The 18,843-nt window shown below is 39.4% G+C and overlaps 2 protein-coding genes across 4 annotated transcripts; one reads left to right on the top strand and one right to left on the bottom strand.

The window, feature by feature from the left end:
* Nucleotides 1-399: 399 nt before the first annotated feature.
* Nucleotides 400-6,483, bottom strand: LOC5508240 (cilia- and flagella-associated protein 36). Of its 2 annotated transcripts, XM_032377040.2 has the most exons (7): nucleotides 6,315-6,483; nucleotides 6,092-6,156; nucleotides 4,703-4,813; nucleotides 3,586-3,887; nucleotides 2,932-2,982; nucleotides 2,226-2,589; nucleotides 400-1,310 (listed from the first exon to the last, which is right to left on the bottom strand). In XM_032377040.2, exons 1-7 carry the CDS (start codon nucleotides 6,415-6,417, stop codon nucleotides 1,023-1,025), a joined length of 1,284 nt encoding a protein of 427 aa, XP_032232931.1. In that variant the 5' UTR covers nucleotides 6,418-6,483; the 3' UTR covers nucleotides 400-1,022. The 2 variants fall into 2 exon arrangements, with proteins under 2 accessions (XP_032232931.1, XP_001628810.1); XM_001628760.3 differs by lacking the exon at nucleotides 2,932-2,982 and having other exon boundaries at nucleotides 6,315-6,482.
* Nucleotides 6,484-6,732: 249 nt separating this feature from the next.
* Nucleotides 6,733-18,496, top strand: LOC116615422 (coiled-coil domain-containing protein 175). 2 transcript variants are annotated; one of them, XM_032377037.2, is made up of 29 exons: nucleotides 6,733-6,928; nucleotides 7,061-7,140; nucleotides 7,704-7,815; nucleotides 8,046-8,098; nucleotides 8,448-8,530; nucleotides 8,722-8,799; nucleotides 9,092-9,146; nucleotides 9,414-9,512; nucleotides 10,533-10,588; nucleotides 10,696-10,759; nucleotides 10,906-11,015; nucleotides 11,615-11,696; nucleotides 11,903-11,975; nucleotides 12,563-12,626; nucleotides 12,708-12,818; nucleotides 13,204-13,275; nucleotides 13,904-14,039; nucleotides 14,285-14,416; nucleotides 14,674-14,736; nucleotides 14,911-14,986; nucleotides 15,057-15,136; nucleotides 15,561-15,703; nucleotides 16,006-16,015; nucleotides 16,327-16,429; nucleotides 17,248-17,291; nucleotides 17,368-17,444; nucleotides 17,698-17,783; nucleotides 18,049-18,096; nucleotides 18,256-18,496. In XM_032377037.2, the coding sequence occupies exons 1-29, from the start codon at nucleotides 6,853-6,855 to the stop codon at nucleotides 18,390-18,392; spliced, it is 2,403 nt and encodes an 800-aa protein (XP_032232928.1). In that variant the 5' UTR covers nucleotides 6,733-6,852; the 3' UTR covers nucleotides 18,393-18,496. The 2 variants fall into 2 exon arrangements, with proteins under 2 accessions (XP_032232928.1, XP_032232929.1); XM_032377038.2 differs by having other exon boundaries at nucleotides 6,734-6,928; nucleotides 18,049-18,081.
* The last annotated feature ends 347 nt before the right edge of the window (nucleotides 18,497-18,843 follow it).

Raw genomic sequence — 18,843 nt, 5'->3', positions numbered from 1 at the left:
GTAATTTACCGCACTTGAAATAAAAAGCCAATGCACCGCACTAACAATAATACGGGCAATCCACAGCATAAAAAAGGATACGATCCACCGCATCAAAAATAATACTGGTGATCAACACCCCACCGCACTACCATAGTGCCTTACTACGGGTAGTCCACGGCATGAAAAATAATGCGAGTAGTGAAAATACGAGGGGGATGCGGGAAGCAAAACTCTACCCACATTAACAGAACTTGAAAAATACCATTTTTCTGCTTAGCCTTCGTTAGAGTGCTCAACAAAGATTTGAGACGGACAACAACAACGGCTGCACAGGAGAGAAAAAAAAAAAACACAAGAAAAATATATATCCCACACAAATATCTATTGTGTAGATGACAACGTAATGTATCTACGAGACAAATTTTCGTCTATTTATTACTCCATCAGCAATAAATACATTCATCAAATGTCAAAATAATATTAGATTCTATCTAGTGGAGAGAATTGTGGAATACTGCGAGTACTAACGCGACGCATCTAGGTGATCCTGGACCCGTCTCTATTTTCTCAGCCTTTAATTTGGTTAAATCTACAAGTGTGAAGAGTCGTGGCCAACAACACAAAATTCAATTGATCGGAGCCAATTTGCATGCACTAAATCATACGAAAATTCGGCAAGAACTTCTGGTGAGTAATGACAAAAAAAAATATTTTCGTTTTATTCTGATTTTTGTGAGAGGGCTTTTTACGGTTAGAACATTTGTTGTAAGTACCCTGGGTTCCAGAGGCAACTAGCTTCGCGAATTAAACGTTTTGAGCAATCGTTGTCGCCGCGGAGCCTCGGGTACCCAGGGTAAGTCGTAAGTTGACCCATGAAAAAATCTACTGCATTTTTTTTTTCTTAGCTGAAACCACAGACTGACTTTTGAGTCAAAACCACAGATTGACTTTTAAGTTAAAAACTTAGAGTGCCTCACAATTCTTTGTTGGAATTTACATTACAATTCGAATAAAATTTCCTATTATTTCCTGTGCACCATTTACTTCTCGATGACCTCGCGCTTCAGTACATCGGCTAGAGCACGGCGCATGGCCAGCTTCTTCTCTTGATCGGAGCTGTCGGAAGAAGTCGATTCCGGTCGCTCACCGTCGGTCACACGACGTGCCGCTCGGGCAGACGTCGGGCGCGCTCGGCCCTTCGCGTCTTGCTCGGTATATACGGCGAGATGCTTGTTTCGTTCTTGTTGCTTGAGAGCAAGTAGCTTGTCTCTTTGTTGCTTGAGATACTCTGTTCTACGCTTTAGTTCTTCATCCGACATTTTGGCACCCTAAACGAAACCACATAAGGATCGAATGCAAGAGGCTAAAAGCACTTCAGGGTGGAAACAGGCGGAGAGTGAGGGGTGGGAGAAGCACAAATTCCCCCGGGGGTAGGGGGGGGGGGGGGGGGGTTCTTCCGATGTTGACCTGATCTGATAGGGATGCTTGTCGTATTTTTTGGGTCAAATCGGGCCTCAGATATTTTTTAGGGGGAATCCGAAAAATAGGCTTTTCTCTTAGAAATGGTAATTTTTAGGATAGAAATTATTGGTCGTGCAGGTACTTTTTAGGGGAATTTTTCGTTTCCCGAAGATCATCCCTATCACTTTTACCATAAAGAACCCCTCCCCGGGTACAAATCCTGTCACACTTTAGTAGCATGCATTCTCTAGTTCCACGCCAGTTTTTAGTTCTCTTGGGATATCGGGTACCTTATTCTGATTAATTTTTGCGTGTACATTAATTTTGAAAAATGCGCGAAATTCCCCATCACTGTAAGAGGGACTTCAATGGCAATTCAGCAAACTCTAAGGGACAGCTTTTTGGTTTTGTTTCAATATATTGATACTGTTTTAGTCACTTGAACCTCGTATTCGCGAAATTAAATCCTATGCATACACAATATATCTCCGCTTGAGAAAATTTTCGCGAAAGACGCGCAAAAATAAAAAAAGAAAAAGGTAGTCAAAAGACAATTTTAATGAAAAGAAAAAAATATCAAAATAGCAAAATCGAAAAATAAAATGAAAATCGGCTAATTCAAGCAAGTAACCAAGAAATTCTCAATCAAATATGGTCAATAACATATCAGACTTCATTCGTAGGTTTTTTAAAAGTTTTCTTTGGAATAAACTGGTGAATTTTCAATGATAAACAATAATAAAGGAGTGGTTGATCGACATTCTTTAAACCCAGTGTAGTACCTGGCTACCAGATGATCCTGTTGACTCTGAAGCAGCTTCTGCCTTAGCACTGCTCAACCAGCTAGCAGCTGCATCAGAGGGGGTAGCAGCAGCTGGCTGGGATGGAGCTGGGGAGCTTGCGGTAGCCGGCTTACGTACTTCAGGAAGGTCCTTTGCTGCTGCAGCTACTGGCTTGCCTGCAGTTGTTGCAGCAGTGGCACTGGAGGGAGAAGAGGCTGATGATGGAGTCTTAGCTGCAGGACTGCTGCCAACAGCTGCGGCTTCAGCTGCTTTCTCAGCTTTACGTTTCTCTTTCTCGACTCTGATAGACTCCTTCACTGCTCGTTCCATCTCTTCTTGCTCACGTTTAGCTATGGCAAGTAACCTTTGAACAAAAGTAATGAAGTACTTAAGGGTGGAGAGAGATCATTTTATAAGCTAAATAACAAGGGATTAATTGCTAGCAAAATGGTTGTGTTTCCCTTTTATGTTCACTACAGGAAGATGTGTGCTTGTAGAAGGGGGGGGGGGGGGGGTATGCATGCAAAGAATGCCCTTCACCCCTGATCAGGGCACAAGCTTGAGAACACAAGTTCTCCTTTGGGACAGATAGTGGGAAGGTCTAAATGTTTTGTTCATATTCTCTGAGTGAAAATGAGCTCATTTGAATTAGGGTGGGTTATAAAGTAGAAGCATGCTTTAATAAATTATATTGCATGCATTCAACCTGACTTCCAAAGCATTTTCTGCTTCCTCAAGTGCAACGGTGAGCGACTTGCTGCAATCAAAATTATTAAAGGGAAAACGAGCAATTAGTGGAGTACAAACAAAAAAGAAATTAGGAGATGGACAAACACTATTCCAGCATAAGGGACAAGGCTTCCAGCGCTTTAAATTTATTAGGGTAGGAACATTAAAGGAGCAACAGAATGCACAGAGAGGCCAGACCCCTGTGTGGGGAACAGCAAAGGAATCCTTGAAACTGTACAATTGTATGGTCTACTATTGTGATATAACTGTAATACAGTTCTCTAGGTACTCGACATAGGTAAGAAATACTCGACATATGGTAAGAAAGGTAAGGAAAGTAGGCTGGGCCGACTTTATCTCGCTTTAACTTCTTTAGCGTGCCCTGAAGAAATCTTATGTAAAAATGAAAATTTGGCAAGTCATGTTGGAATTGGAGTCAGGTACATCTGGCAGCATTTTTACTATGAATACTGAGACACAAAATAACTATGAATACTTAACCTGAGTATCAGGCCCTCCTATGTTTCTATCGTGCTGGCGAGAAACCAGACTTTTGAAAAATAAAATTGCCTGATACTCAGGCTAATGAATACTGAGACACAAAATATAGAATTCAGCCACTATGTAATACCTCTCATTTCCCTTTTTTGATTCTTCAACTGCTTGGCCAAGCGCACTATCTGACAGCTTCCCTTTTACTTGAGCTTCATACTCTTCTTTGGACCTCCTTAGAACCTCATTCATTATTGCATCTTCATCCATAGCCGCTGGGGCTGAGGGAGGCGGGGCTACATTAGGAACCTCTCCCTTTGCGATTTTACCTTGGTGTTCTAGAAGTCTCAGTGCTTGAAGCTGAATCTCAATATTTTTCTGTATCATTATCCTTTTGAAGATCTCATAATCCTCAGCGGCCCAGATCTGCTCAAAAATATTCTGAAAAACAGGAGATGTTTGCCTATCTTCAGCATGGATATATAATCAGATGATGAGTGGGCAACCACAAAACAGGCTTGTAGTGGGATGAACAGTAACTAAGTTGCTTTTTTTTAAATACCAATATATATCCTGCTCTAAATCTGTGTATTGAGCACTGTTCTATGAACATCTCACTCATGCATTACATATGTATATAACGTGTGAGTGTAGGCATTCATAGAGCAGTGCTCAATACACAGGTGTAGAGCAGGATATATCTTAATATATTAAAAAAAAACATGCGAACAAATGAGGGGATTTCTGATGAAGGGGTAATCCAAGCCACAAAACAGGCTTGTAGGGACGAAATGGTAGTTTGCATGTTTTTTCTTAAATATATAGACAATGAATGCAGTATGTGTGTGGTTCAAAACCATCTTCTTCACCCTCTAACACCAGACCCTGCCCCCTTCAAATTCTTGCAAAACACCTCCCCACCCCACAAACAGCAAAACGCACCCCCTAAAAATGAATCGAAATGCTATATAGGCATCATCACAGCTCGTGGGTGGCCTTCCATCACCTTTTTTTTCTGCCATTTAATGGGCAAGTGTGTGGTGTTTGCACCGATGACCACTTTGAACAAAAGGGAAAGGAAATTCCTTATTCTACATCTACATATTTAATTTGCAGAATCTTTCGACAATATGTAAATATAATAAAGGAGAAAATAAATACAATTGAAATTTCATGAGGAAAAAAATGTTTCGTGCTACTACCTTATAGTGTGCACTATGACAGAAAAGGCAGCTGATACAAAAACAAATTATTACCCTGTGAATCTGGTTAAACGTAGGATTGTCTGCCCTTGATTTGCACGCCACTGCAAACTGCTCTTCTGTGATCCCAACATCCTTGACAAAGCTGGAGAGTAGAGAATCAACCTATGGAAAAGAAAATACTTCAAGTGTTGACCAGGAGCTGATGAGGGTTCACTGAGACATCAATCATCATGCCAAAATGTTCAGCAACACATTTCCTGATTGCTGTCATTTTCAGTTTTTTTTTAGCCCTTATTCCATGTATTGTTGTCCTTTTTGTTTCTTTCTGGGATAGCATTATCCAATATGTCTGTTTATAAGTTGTCCTTAGTTTTGGCATTTTGCTACATACTGTCTCTCACTATTAGACCATTAGTAGCTCAGCCAATCAGAATGTTGGATTTGTGATAGAGCTCTAGTTGGTGAATTCTAAAGACCTATTTTAACAAGACCACTTAATACATATTTTCTAGGGTATTTGATTTTGGATCAACCATTTGATTTCTGATGAGGAGGTAACTGAGTTTCTTCCTGCTAAATACAATATATTTTTTCTTTATAATCATTTTTTTTCTGGAATTTAGCTGTGCTTTTCACCCAAGGTTTATTCAAAAGATTTAAGCTTTTGGCCTGTTATAAAAAATCAAAAAGCCTGTCGATTAGGCAAAGGAAATTGGATTATTGCAAAAAAAAAAAAAGCTCCAGTGTGATATATGCAACCAAATTTCTTTTACCCTTGTAACACATTTTTTTTTCATTTCTGAAGTGGTTGGATTCTGACAAAATGGGAAAAGGAATGAAATTTCACTGTTAAAACTTGTGGGCTGACTAACCTAATTCAATATATTTATTTATTATTCTAAAAGTTTTTTTGTTCATGTTGAATAATTCATATGGTTAAAGATCTAAAAGAGAATTTTGTTAGTTGGGCTTTTACAGAAAAAAATATACAATATGAAAATTCAAAATTATCATTCCTTCAGGAATAATGTCATCTATCTGATATTCCATAAGAAAACCACTCTTTTAATATTAAAAATGATTATGAAATACGACTCTTTCTATTTTGTAGAAACAAACAGAAAATGTAAACAATGAAAACAAACTAATTTATCCTCACGACTCCAAATGCAGTATACTGAAAAAATACATGTTTAAAGTAATAGTAAGCTTACTTATTTTTTCAATTTCTCAAGATTTGAGATGGCTATCTGAGGCAGAAGAGATGGTTGTGATTACCTCACGTTAATCATAACTAGACCCGATTAAGTAGTACATGCAAGGGATATTTTAACTTGAATATCACCTGCTCCTAGTATACTTTTGGACAAATTCTAACCTTAAATATTATGATAAACAATTAGCATAATATGGCCATGCTTGTATTCTAAAAACACCTACCATCTCTTTGTAATTTTTGTGGAGTTCAACGTAGGCGTCGTAGTTTTTCCCATCAGGATCGAACACTACGATTTATGGAATAAAACAGAGATATGATACAGCATTAGGAAGAAAGCAAATTAGTTAAACGACGCTACCCTACTGTAATAGATAGCTTCGGACATCGTATCTAACCTAGATAAGTGAGCTTATGTTGTGAATGGGAAATGCAAGCATCTTGTACCTAAACATTTCTGCTCCATGAAGCAAAGAACGGGGGTACTCCAGATTGGTGAGGTTAGAAAACCAACGACGGCGTCGAGAACGAAGTCTGAATCGGCCGCCATCTCGCTTTGATGTCTTGTTTCCTGTATAAATGTTTCTCCCCTTCGTTAGTCTACTTTAGACTCGGTACCAGAACAGCTGATCTTACTATTGGGGAAGGGGTGATAATCAAATAATAAAAAGTCTAAATAGGACAGCAAATTGATGTATTCTCTTAAAAAATATAATGAGGAATAAAGTCATGATTCATTTTCACTTTTTGTAATTTTATTTTGCATTTTTGGTGAAAGAAAAATAAGAAATGTTGAAGATTTAATATTGTAAATTCTCCCCTCCCCCACTAAGTCGAATGTCTCTAACTGGTACCCAAGCTCCTGTTGCCGAGGGAGACCACAGTTTACTTTCCAATATGGCGGACGACACCACAAAAATTAACACACAACAAGTGATTTAGGACGAAAAATCGCTGTCTGAATTATATATTGCAGCATTCAAACATGTTATCTCAGGGCTCGCAGTCTTCGGAGCTGGCGGCTATGGTCACAAATGCAGTTGAAAAGCTTCAAACTCTCGGTAGAGTACTGCTTTTTAGCTTCTTATTTCATGAGTCGAGATTTTAAAGTAGAGTCGTTAGAAATATTGTAAGCCACAGTGATTGTAAAGAAATTAGACCAGTACTACAATAATCTATGATTTGTTTTAAAGGTGAAGCTATGAAAGCTGATAAATGTGATGCAATGAAGTCCGCCGAAGTCCAGAATGTGATATTTGCCGTCAAAGAACTTGTAAGCTAAAAACCTGTCTAGATCTGTCTTTTGTTGAAGTTTGTTTGTGTTCTTGACGTCACCCAAATGAAATGGTTGTATGTGCAAATGAAGTGCGGCAGACTTTATTGTGTATTTCTCAAGATCACCTGCAAGTAAATGGCGTCTGAGACGTGTGAATGATTGTTTATTTTGATGGTCTTTGTTCCTTTTTGAGCGTGATTATCAAATACTTACCAACTAAAGATTCCACTTTTAAGTCTCCGGGATTCTAGTGTTTTCCCACATATACCTTTTAACAGAATGATTATAATATTTAGGGAACGATCCAGACAAACCCCCATCACCTGGCTCTGTATGGATGCTTGTTAAAAATAGTCTTTCAGTTATTTTAAAATCAATAAAGAAGAAACTCCTCAGGATGAGAACTGATAATTTTTCATTGCAGCTGTCCTTAGTTTCTGTCTAAAATCCCTCTCTGTGAAAGGCTGGTCAAAATGGGCCCAAACTCCATTGCCTTAATTAATCAAATCTGACAATTAAATTTCCTGGTGATGGTTGACATCCTTGTGTTATTTTACCAGGAGGCAGAGAGAACTCGTCTTCATGAAATACTGGAAACAGAGACTATCAAAGCCAGTGTGCTTAGGTACAAATTACAGTATTACCCTTTGGATATTCGCAAAGAGATTCAAGGTACAGTATGAATTCTAGTCCAGTAACATTACCAAACTGTTTAAATAGTAAACTATTTTTTTATGAAAATAAATTTAAAAGCCTGATCCTAACTATATTCTCAAAAGACATATTACATGATAGAGACATCCTGATACAGACTACCTCTGCAAAAATTGGTTTCCCATAACTTGACATTGCCAAGAAAAAAATAATGAGAATGCTTTCAACCCTTGATTCCTGTTTATCAGTTGCTGTGGCATCTGCAAGACAGTCAAATGAAGCAGAGATCAAACGTCTCAAGGTAATGCCATATGTATATATCCTTCAAATACTCGCTGCATGTGCATGATGCCCAGAGACCCAGCTATCTTTGTGTTACTCTTTTAGAAGGAAGTAACACTAAGGAATCAAGCCAAAGCATGACCAATAAGACCACGAACAGCGGAAATACGTATGGGATGTTTGCTCTAACCAATTATTTGCGAGATATTTAAACAGTCAACTAGAAACACGTCCTCTCTGAATTCTTGTGTCTGATTTGTCAGAAGACAATAAACATTCCACACCTATTATAGATGTTCATAGTTTTTACTGGTTGCACTGTGAGAGTGCACACAGATGAAATGAATAATTTTATTTTCCAATTTCAGGATCAACTTGAGACAATTCATAAGAATATTAATGCATTAGAGAGCAAGCAGCAGGATTTAGAAACTGAAAACTCAAAACTACAGTAAGTAGAACCTCCAGATGATGATAGAGCCTCCAGATATTGATAGAAGCTCCAAATATTGATTCCAAGTGGGTGGCAGCTTTAGAACCAAACTGATTTTGGCTAAGGAAAGCTCAATACTTTTTTTACTTTTATTGAGATCTGAGAATTACAAAAGAGTGATTATAATTGATTGTATTTACTACTTTCAGGCCTGCTAGAGATGCCATGCAGACTGGGCATGATGAGATCATTGCTTTACTCAACCAAAAAATGGCAGACAAAGCAAGGTAGGCTAGGTAGCTTGCCATTTTTTTGGACCCTCTTTGATATATAAGCTGGATTTGCATGGGATAAAGAGTATCATCAATATAAGGAGGAACATTCTAGAAGTATGGGGTGATAAGTTTCTTTTCTTACTTTTGTTTTAGGTATCCTGTTATTGGCTGAGTGATCTTCTTTAAAAAAAAACACATTAAGTTGCCACTTGTTTTAGCAATCATCAGTTGGACCTACCACCATGTGCGGAATTTTTAGATGCATAGGATATTAATGATAAAAATCTTTTAATTCGCTTTACAGCAAACAGATAACATTAAATGAGACAAGAGATCACTTGAGGGAGACTTACAAGCGGGTGAGAGTTAATCTACCGTGTTGATACAGTAGACCAAGCCTCCAGGGGAAAAATGTTTTTAAGTTGGCCTAGGCTCAAATTATTCATGTAGGAAATGACTGACAGTTTACTGCAATACTGGTGATGATGCATTTGGGATCTTGTGAAGTTAAAAAAAAAATCCAAAGGAAAAAAAAAAGATCCCTAAGACCAGAAATAAACATTTTTGGACTTTGAGTCATTATTCTGTGAATAAGGAAAAAAAAATGAATCCTTTCCTCTTTTCAGATTATTGATCTTGAGGACTCAATTGTCCAGCTAAAGGAAGACCTTGTACATGAGAGAGAAATGGCCAGACAGGAGAAAGAAAATCTCCAGCAGTCAGTGGTAAGATACATAGACTTTCAGGGACCGGGACGTGGGGGACACACATACCCAATACCCAAACAAAATATCAGTGATAAGAAGAGTAGAAAAGCAGAATTCTCCAGTGGTACAAGTGGTGGAACTGTGGAGTGGGAGATATGCTGGGGGGGGGGGGAGGTACTCCCTTATATGGGCTATATGGGGACGTGCCGCTGGACAGGGTATGGTTTTTTACCTCTCTGTCCTAAACAGGGTATACACTTCAGGCCTCTCTGTCCTGAACAGGGTACATATTTTTAAGCAAGGCTGTCCTTAACAGGTTACTGATTTGGTTGCCTTGCTAAAACTTGTAACCGCTGATCCCGCCGCCGATCTGATTGCCTTGCTTGCTCTTACGTGCTAACAGGGTCCTAAAATTGAGGGTGTTGTCCTAAACAGGGTCCTAAAATAAAGGGTGTTGTCCTAAACAGGGTATGTTTTTTCAGAATTTTTGTCCTAAACAGGGTCAGGTTCCAAAACCCCCACCAGCACCCCTATGCCCAAACATAGGTTAAGTACCCCCCCTCCCCGGTGATATGTACCAACTACCTAGTGAGATAAAACTTAAAAAGTTCTATAGGTAGAAAAAGGTATAGGACTGGGCTATGTGGGGACAGGGCGCTACTCAGCTCAGTGGTGAGATAAGTCTTGCAATCTTCAACATATAGAATAGATAGGGTCCAGGGCTAGGGTATGTGGGGATGTTGGGGCTACTCAGTGGTGAGGTAAGTCTTGCAATGTTCAACATGTAGAATAGATAGGGTCCAGGGCTAGGGTATGTGGGGATGTTGGGGCTACTCAGTGGTGAGATAAGTCTTGCAATGTCCAACATGTAGAATAGATAGGGTCCAGGGCTAGGGTATGTGGGGATGTTAGGGCTATTCAGTGGTGAGGTAAGACTTGCAACCTCCTAGGGCTGGTCTATGTGGCGACAGGGGAGTACCCAATAGTGATATAGGCCAATAATAAAGAGTTCAACCTTCCTGTAATCAAAATTTTCAGGTTGACACTCAGAAGAAGGTGGAAGATCAAAGAGTAACAAATGCATTTAAGCGAAAGTAAGTACCCTCTCTTCTCACAAAAGTACTAAGCAAATGCTCAGCAAATTGTAGCCTGTTGAGCATAGCAGTTACTTGGTTTTGACCATCATTTTTTTTTTCTTTAGAGAAATAGAAAAGTTACAAGAAGAACTGGTCGATAGTGAGTCATCCCTTGACACAAGAAAAAAGGTAATTAATTTCAATTTTCAATGGTTAGTATCATTAGGACAGGTTTTGTAAAATATTGCCAAGGTATGTATAATTTAGCTATGAGTGTTCATATAATACCCATACATTTTATATTCCGGTAACAATATTTTCCCTTGAATGCTCAGGCTATAAGAAAGTTTGAGACATCAAGATCCAAGCTAGAAGCACAGGAGGTTCAGTTAAATCGACAGCTGCAAAAAGAAATACGGGACAACTCTGCCTTGACACAGGAAGGGTAAGACCAGCAACTTCTGTGATGGTATATGAAACAAACTATCCCAAGGTACCTTCACCCTGATCACATTGAGAATGATCACATGGTTATCCAAAAGTAAACATCGAAATTCGCTGTCGCTGACTACCAAGGTCGAAAATATTTGCTTTGCATGACTTTCTTGCTTCTATAGATGAACATTTCTAATGTAGGGCGATTGTTCTCTGAATGGGGTGATCATACTCATTATGGTGGGGCAACAGTCTGTGGGGCAATCGTTCTGCAATTCCCTGTTATACTACTCCTTGTACTACATGCTCACCAAATGTGCTTGTTCATTATATATGGTAAATAATGCTTCTGTATACATTCTATTGTACATTAGTTGTGTGTTGCATAGGCTTTTTTGCATTGCATATAAAATCATATAAAGTATATCATATAAGTCATATAAAGTATATCGCTTGGTTGCTGACACAACACACTTAAGAAAAAATTGCCGAAAAATAACTGAAACTAATGTATTAGGCAAGTATGTATTATTCATTAGGCAAGTCAGCACTCACAAACTCATTCCAAAATCCCTTTGATATCTAAACTTTTACATTTTTTATTTGCAGAATGAAGATTGTCAAAGAACACAATGAGCTGCAAGAAAAGCTGATGTCTCGTAAGGATGAGTTACAAAACACGCTCAATCAGGTGTGTCTGTAACTCTAATGCACCTACAATCTTCAACATTCCAAATACCTCAGTAAAAAGAAAAATTATGAAAGCTGTTTATTTAACAAAGGAAATGTTGGCAAATTACCTCAGCATGTTAATCAGTTCCAGCGTTGCTGGGCAAGCAATGCTGAGTATGTTTGACTGCAGTTTGCACTGGGCTTAACCTCTTCATCTCACTGCAGGTTTTGGGTAACCTTTCCAAGCTTGACGAAGAAGACAAGGAAATAACAGCAGAAAAGAACTCGCTCAACAGAGGTTTGATCAAATTTTTCTTTTTTCAAATTATAACAACGTAGTAATCCTTGCTTGTTTCGATTCTGCTGTTCAAAACTAATCTCCACCATTTATGTCTGTTTTGTATTACAAAATCACAAATCTTTAGGGCAATGTTGATGCTTCTACCTTCCTTAGAGTAATGTCTCACCTCCCTTAGGATAATTTAGTTGTGAAATCAAGGATGTGGCCACCAGTAGGCCAATACAACACATGGTGTTCCCAAAGTAACAAAGAAAAAAAAAAAAGAAAAGAAAAAAAAAGAAGAGAAAAAAAAAAAGAAAGAAAAAGAAAACAAAAGAAAAGAAAAATGAAAATAATCTAAAAAGGACAAAATATGTGTAATGTAGTGTAATGTATCATACATGCTTTGTACAAATATTGATATTAATAATAGTAATAAAAAATGCAGGCTAATAAAAAAAACACCACAAATTGTAAGAAATGTAAGAGATCATTTGGAAAACGGTGATGCTCCTTATACGGATGTTTAGGCATTTTGAAAACCTCATAATTTTCATAAAATCGTGCGCTGCTGGTGTTAATGTCAGCCCTTTGCTTGAATATAGATTTAGAGAATGCTCTGGAGGTTAAGGAAAAAGACGCTGAAGTTGTTAGGGATTATGAAAGAAGGTAACCTTGACACTACAACGTCTTATGCCATAGATGGTGCAAAGAAAAAACACTTTCTTTCTTTCTTTTTTTTTTTTTCAGGTTGTTACGCTGTAAAGAAGCTTTGAACCAGAAGAACTCTGAATGTGCCAGGATAAAAAGAGAGAATGTAGAGCTTGAGTCAGAAATCGAACAGCTGAAAGAGAGCCACCAGTAAGTAGGATGGGGTCTGCCTCTTTATATCTAGAGCTGCCATTGGCTCCACATTCTACCGGGCTTAAAGTCTTCTAATTTCTCAGAGGTTTAAAACCCTACATCGGACTATGAACCCATTGTCTTCTAAGAAAAGGAAGATAAGCCGGAGCATAACTCTCTCATTACACTCTATTAAGATTAATAGGGGTGGGGGCATAAGAAAACTGCTAGAGGTGATGTCTCATGGAATCCTAGTTAGTGGCACTGCATGATTGTTGAGTAACTGGGGCTGTCCTTATCTGTACACTGACGAGAAAAAGCTAGTCGCATGTGGAGCGCAAGTCGTGACAATAATCAGTACAGATTTTTATTCATTTCAACAAAATGCAATGATATCTTTTAGGGCAGCTGTAGAGGTTTACAACAAGCAAATTGATGAGTCAAAGACTTCTTTGAACGCAGAGCGTAAAGACAGGTAAGCATTAAAGAATCCTATTACCAGCTTTCCAGAAGATATGCCTCTTGTTTCTTGTTAAGAAAGCATTGAAGAATCCTCTAGTCGCTATCCTGACCTCAACAGTTCTCTAATTTGACGCACACTTCTTGTAACTTACCAGGCTAACGTTAAGGAATCGTATAGGCCAATAATAAAGAGTTCAACCTTCCTGTAATAAAAATTTTTAGGTTCTCTTGTTTTAGGCTAGCTTCTTGTAGCTTGCAAGGCAAGCATTGCTGAATCTTTTACGCCATCTACCTTACCATACGCAAGCGTTCATTAATCTCTTAAAGCCATCTACCTTACCATACGCAAGCATTCATTGACATACCTTACCATACGCAAGCATTCATTTTTGATCTTTTAAAGCAATCTGCCTTACCATACGTAAGCATTCATTAATCTTTTAAAGCCATCAATATGCAAGCATTCATTGATCTTTTAAAGCCATCAACCTTGTACAGTTTTTATTCACTCGTTATTTTCTATCAAAAAAAGTCGTGAAAAAAAAAACGTAAGCGCGCACTTTCCATGTATTATTGTTTCGATTCTCTATATGATACCTAAACGCGCCCTCTTTCACACACTGCCTTCATCGAATTTCCAGGCAAGTCCTTCAGACCAAGAGAGACCATGTTACCAAGGAGTCCAATGAATTCAAGTCTGATTACGGCAAGTACATGGCCTCCATGTCCAAGAAAGTCACTGAAGGGAAGCAAGAGCATGCAAGGCTTACAGAATATGTGAGTGCTCATGGCGATGTTCTCTTGCCGGTAGTCTCCCTCGCAGCCATTCTGGACTCGTCGCCTAGCGTGACGAGTTGCCGGCGTAGTGCATCTAAATGCCCCTGATGTATAAAGGGTGGAATTAGCGAGAGCTCCCAGGACTCTTATCTGCATCTTTGGGAGACTAGATCCTTTGTCTGGACATTTATGTTTTCCTACGCCAATAAATATAGAAAAAGCTATTTATTTATCCTTATTTCAAGGGCACTAAGCTACAAAAGGACCTTAAGCAGGATGAGCTGGACATCATCAGTAAACAGAAGCAGCTGAAGAAAGCTAAGCAAGACTACACAGGTTTACAGAAGAAGCTTAAAGTAGAGCTCAAAGGGTTACAGGTGAGCCACTCGAAAATACACACGACCAATCCTACTGTAGTCCCAGGCCTTCTTATCCGGGTTTTCTGGTGGGCCTTTCTGAGGTCGGTAAGAATTGTTACGTCACAGGAAGCTCGTCACAGATCCTAGGCTGCCTCATGGTTTATCTCCTAAGACAGGGAACCAGTTAGAATGTCTGGAACTTGGCTGGCACAGCCGATTAGTTCGAGGTCTTTTGGATATGTTTTTTTACGTAACGCACTGCTATTCCGTTACAGGAAAGTATTGGAAGACTAGAGAAAGACAAAGGCAATAAAAAGGAAATCATCGAAGATAAAACGGTACGGATATATGAAAGATTCGTGTTTAAAACCTGGACGCGAACCCGAAGCCCTATCCGTGAGATATGGGAGGGTTCATTAAATACCACGAAAGTAGGAAGGTTAATGACTCCTCCCTCATTGATAAACATTCCCTAAGGGGTACTAACCTTAAACTTTAACTCCTTTTTACAGCCCGTTTTTAAGGATCTCGAGGCACAGTTCAAGGAAAGAACAGAAGAATTTGAAAAGATGAAAAAAGACGTTGTAGGTGAGACAGATAAATAAATCTCCGCCTGGATGTTTGGGGGTACTTAGGCTCACTGTTTTATATTTTTTAGGTTTGAAAAACAAGAAATCGAGCTTAGAGACATCTGTTCAGCGCGCTGAAAAGGATCTTGAGAAGATGGCCGGTCCTCAGGTACGTAAAAAATACGCTGATTACTCCAATATACCGGTTAAATACTGAAGTTAAATATTATCGGACATAATGCTATTTCAATCACTAACCAACCAATATGATGTAAGTAATTAGTAATTATTGATGTTCAGTATTTTGATTTTGATTTTGGGAATTCCTTTAGGAATAGAAAGTTTTCAAACATTTACCCTCTTTCACGAGTGAATATATGAAAATTAACTCTGATTGCCAAATACCGATTGACTCATGTCAGGGATGGCTCAGATACTACGACACACTCAAATAAAGACCGTTTTATCGTGACCTCGAGAGAGCTGGAGAGTGGGGCTCTCGTTATTTCCTCTTGCTCGAGGCTTTACTAAGGTCCTCATCCACCACGTTTTTGTACGGCAACATGGCGATCTTACGTGTTAACGTTTTACAGACCCAACTTCGTGAGCAGTTGCGCTTGTGTCGAGCAGAGGCCATCGGTCAGCTCAAAAGGCACTCAGAAAGTATACAACACATCGAGAAAGACATCTTTACTTCCGGTCAGAAACTTGGTGCCGTGCTCAAGGAGAACCACAGGTATACCGTAACACTCTGGATCGTCAAACTTTCTTATCAACCTATGAAGGAAGTTTTCAGGGATTAAATGCAGCAGTTTTATCAGGGCAGTAGCGGGCCTCAAAATAGTTGGGGGACGCGATACAGAGACATAAAGAAAACTTGGAGGAGGTAACAGCCACGCCCTTTAGTGATGGCGTTACGGCACTGTTTATGGACACAGTAAAGCCCTTGTTTGTGTTTCATTTGTACATTTACTAGAACACTGATCAATTTTTTTTCTATTTTCTATTTCCTTTGTAAATTACTGTCATTACAACAAGACTTAAGGAGGTGAGTTTTGTGATACTTTTTCGTTGTCTATTTTGTTCCCTCTTTTTTCTATCAAAATCTTCGTCCTGCCCTCCTTGTTTCTTTAACATCTGCACTTCTTTTAACCTTCCCAGTCCTTACTATAATTCTTTGGACAATGGAGAAGGGACCATGACCCCCTCAGATGTAACTGATCGATAAGCTTATCCCAGAGACTACTTTGGCCTGCCATTACTGCCCTTTGTTCCATTGTGACAGTAGCCCCCAGAAGCCTGTTAGGGATTATTTGTCAGAGTATTTGGGGGACATGCGGATTGGTATTTGTTTCTCAGGCCATCAAGAAACTCCAGGCAGATCTAGTCATTATCAGCGGACAGATGAGCGCTAATGATGTCACGCAAGAAGCGCTGGACAAGCAGTTGGTTGACTTTAGAGGTAATTTATTATCAGCTGGTAAATGGGCGCTAATGAGGCCGCGCAAGGCGCTCTAGACAAGCAGTTAGTTGACTTTAGAGCTAAGACATAATCAGTTAGGCATTATAGAGGTCACGCAAGACACTCAAGGGAGGTCACGCAAGACACTCAAGGGAGGTCACGCAAGACACTCAAGGGAGGTCACGCAAGACACTCAAGGGGGGTCACGCAAGACACTCAATGGAGGTCACGCAAGACACTCAAGGGAGGTCACGCAAGACACTCAAGGGAGGTCACGCAAGACACTCAAGGGAGGTCACGCAAGACACTCAAGGGAGGTCACGCAAGACACTCAAGGGAGGTCACGCAAGACACTCAAGGGAGGTCACGCAAGACACTCGAGATACACAGGCACGTGTTACCACCAGCGGGTGGATGAGTCGTAACGATTTCAGGCAAAACGCTCTTGACAAGCAGTTGGTCGACTGAAATCATCATCTGCGGGCAGATGAATGCGGTCATGCTCTGGATAAGCATTTAACAGGCGCGTACCCAGGATTGGCTGAGGGAGGGGTGTGCAGTCATAGGAATTATACAGAAAAAATATTGTATTTGAAGATTTCGTAATAAGTATTGGCCCACTTTATGCCGCCAAATGGGGGATGCAACCCCACGTACACACGTGCCTGTTTAAGTTACCATCAGCAAATAGATAAGACATGCAAGAGGTTAGCCGGATTAAATGGTATAGGATAGTAAACTCAGAGCGCTGATATACCTCAAACCTTGTTCTCCTTTCGACAAGTGTCGCAAGCTATCACCATTCTTTCTTACACCAGATTTACTAAAGGAAGGCTGGACCGAAGACTTAAAGTTAGACAAGGTAAATACATCTTTGCCCGACTCTATTAGCTTACAAAAAACATTTTGAATATTCGAATACTTTTGTTTGGTTTAAGGAATTCGCTGAACGAGATATCAAGTTGCTTACCAACATAGAGAGGCTACAGAAAGAGACACAGATCAGGGAAGAAAAGTGAGTTTACTATCATCGTTAGTTAAAGCCCTAGTTTGCTAAGACTATGTGTGCGCTAATCGGACGCGTTAGGGTGGAATTGGCCACGCGTTTTCTAAGGGACCGCCAGTACTGAACTCGTTTTTTACGGAAAGTTCATACCCCACAAAATGTCAGTTGTCTGCTTACTGTGAAGCTGTTTGGCGGTATTACACGGTTTTCGTTCTTGAATACGACGAGTGAACACTTATTCCCATCGTGTTTTGTCTTCCAGGATCGATGTGATTCATCAACAGCTTGAAGAGCAACTTGGGGTGCTGGCAAACTTTATGGATGGAATTGCTAGTCTTAGACCTAAAGGTGTTTACCTTATTATGCACATAAGCTAACCAGTGGGGATTTTTAGTGCCGTTATTCACTTGTGACAATTTTTTTTTTGGAGAAGAAAGTCTTAACCTACTTAAAAGTAGGTATGGTTATTCATGACAAATTCCGAAGCCGGGGGGAGGGCCTGTGCTGTACAACATGTACACAATGGCAGGCCTCAAAATACTTGGGGGGAGGGGGGGCACAACCAAGCCTCTATTTCTTTACGTTACTGATTGCTTGATCTGGTATCTCATAGATACTGCTCAGTCTAACAAGAGGTATGGGAAAGGTGAGAATGACAATTGTAAGTTTTTGCGTAATAATAGCAAAAAGACAAGCTTTTTTCGTATAATTGATTGAATGTTTCGTTTTAACACCTACAAGCTTGCTGGAATGTTTTAGTGATTGGGAGTATATTACAACACAAACCGCCCATGCTAAAGAAATAATCGTATCTTTCCAGCAAAAGAGCAAATCGATGATGGAATGGCTTCCCCTCCATTACAAAGAAAGACACAGACTTTACCAGAAAACCCTGCAAGTACGGCTGAAGATTCAGAAAACCCAGAACCATCGTCACAACCCTCTAAAACCAGCTAACCCCTCAAAAATGCATTAATGAAAAAAGTAAAATTCTGTAAATATTATGTATTAATATTTGTACATTTAAAAAACGTTTTTTATTAAAAATGTTATTCCAGAAACAAAAATGAGTTTTCTCGGCCTATATTAGCAATTATTAGCAATAATTGACACACACACAAAATAACTTATATATGTAATACATTATATAATAAATTTTTGATATATATAACTAGAAGTTTCTAATAGAGAGTGAATGCTCGGAGGACGGGACGAACATGTTTCAGTACAGGGGTTCTCGAAAAAGACCGCTGATCAGCATGAAATCAAAATACAAATCAGCCGACTGGGAAGCCTGTGGTGTGGACACGAAAAATTGCATCCACTATATAAAACTCGCGCATGCGCTAAAACACCGTTGATCGATATGAAATCAATATGCAAATCAGCCGACTGGGAAGCCTATGGT

Source organism: Nematostella vectensis, chromosome 7 (assembly GCF_932526225.1).
Source record: "Nematostella vectensis chromosome 7, jaNemVect1.1, whole genome shotgun sequence".
NCBI classification, from domain to species: domain Eukaryota; kingdom Metazoa; phylum Cnidaria; class Anthozoa; order Actiniaria; family Edwardsiidae; genus Nematostella; species Nematostella vectensis.
This window is presented reverse-complemented; position numbering and strand designations above follow the sequence as displayed.

Excerpts from the sequence above, each read along its gene's own strand:
- LOC5508240 (XM_032377040.2), bottom strand. The coding sequence starts at position 6,417 with ATGGCGGCCGATTCAGACTTCGTTCTCGACGCCGTCGTTGGTTTTCTA. Across the intron at positions 4,814-6,091 it reads ACAAAAATTACAAAGAGATG|GTTGATTCTCTACTCTCCAG; the intron begins GTAGGTGTTTTT and ends TCTTTTCCATAG. Across the intron at positions 3,888-4,702 it reads CGTTTAACCAGATTCACAGG|AATATTTTTGAGCAGATCTG; the intron begins GTAATAATTTGT and ends CCTGTTTTTCAG.
- LOC116615422 (XM_032377037.2), top strand. The coding sequence starts at position 6,853 with ATGTTATCTCAGGGCTCGCAGTCTTCGGAGCTGGCGGCTATGGTCACA. Across the intron at positions 8,531-8,721 it reads ACTGAAAACTCAAAACTACA|GCCTGCTAGAGATGCCATGC; the intron begins GTAAGTAGAACC and ends TACTACTTTCAG. Across the intron at positions 11,697-11,902 it reads TACAAAACACGCTCAATCAG|GTTTTGGGTAACCTTTCCAA; the intron begins GTGTGTCTGTAA and ends ATCTCACTGCAG.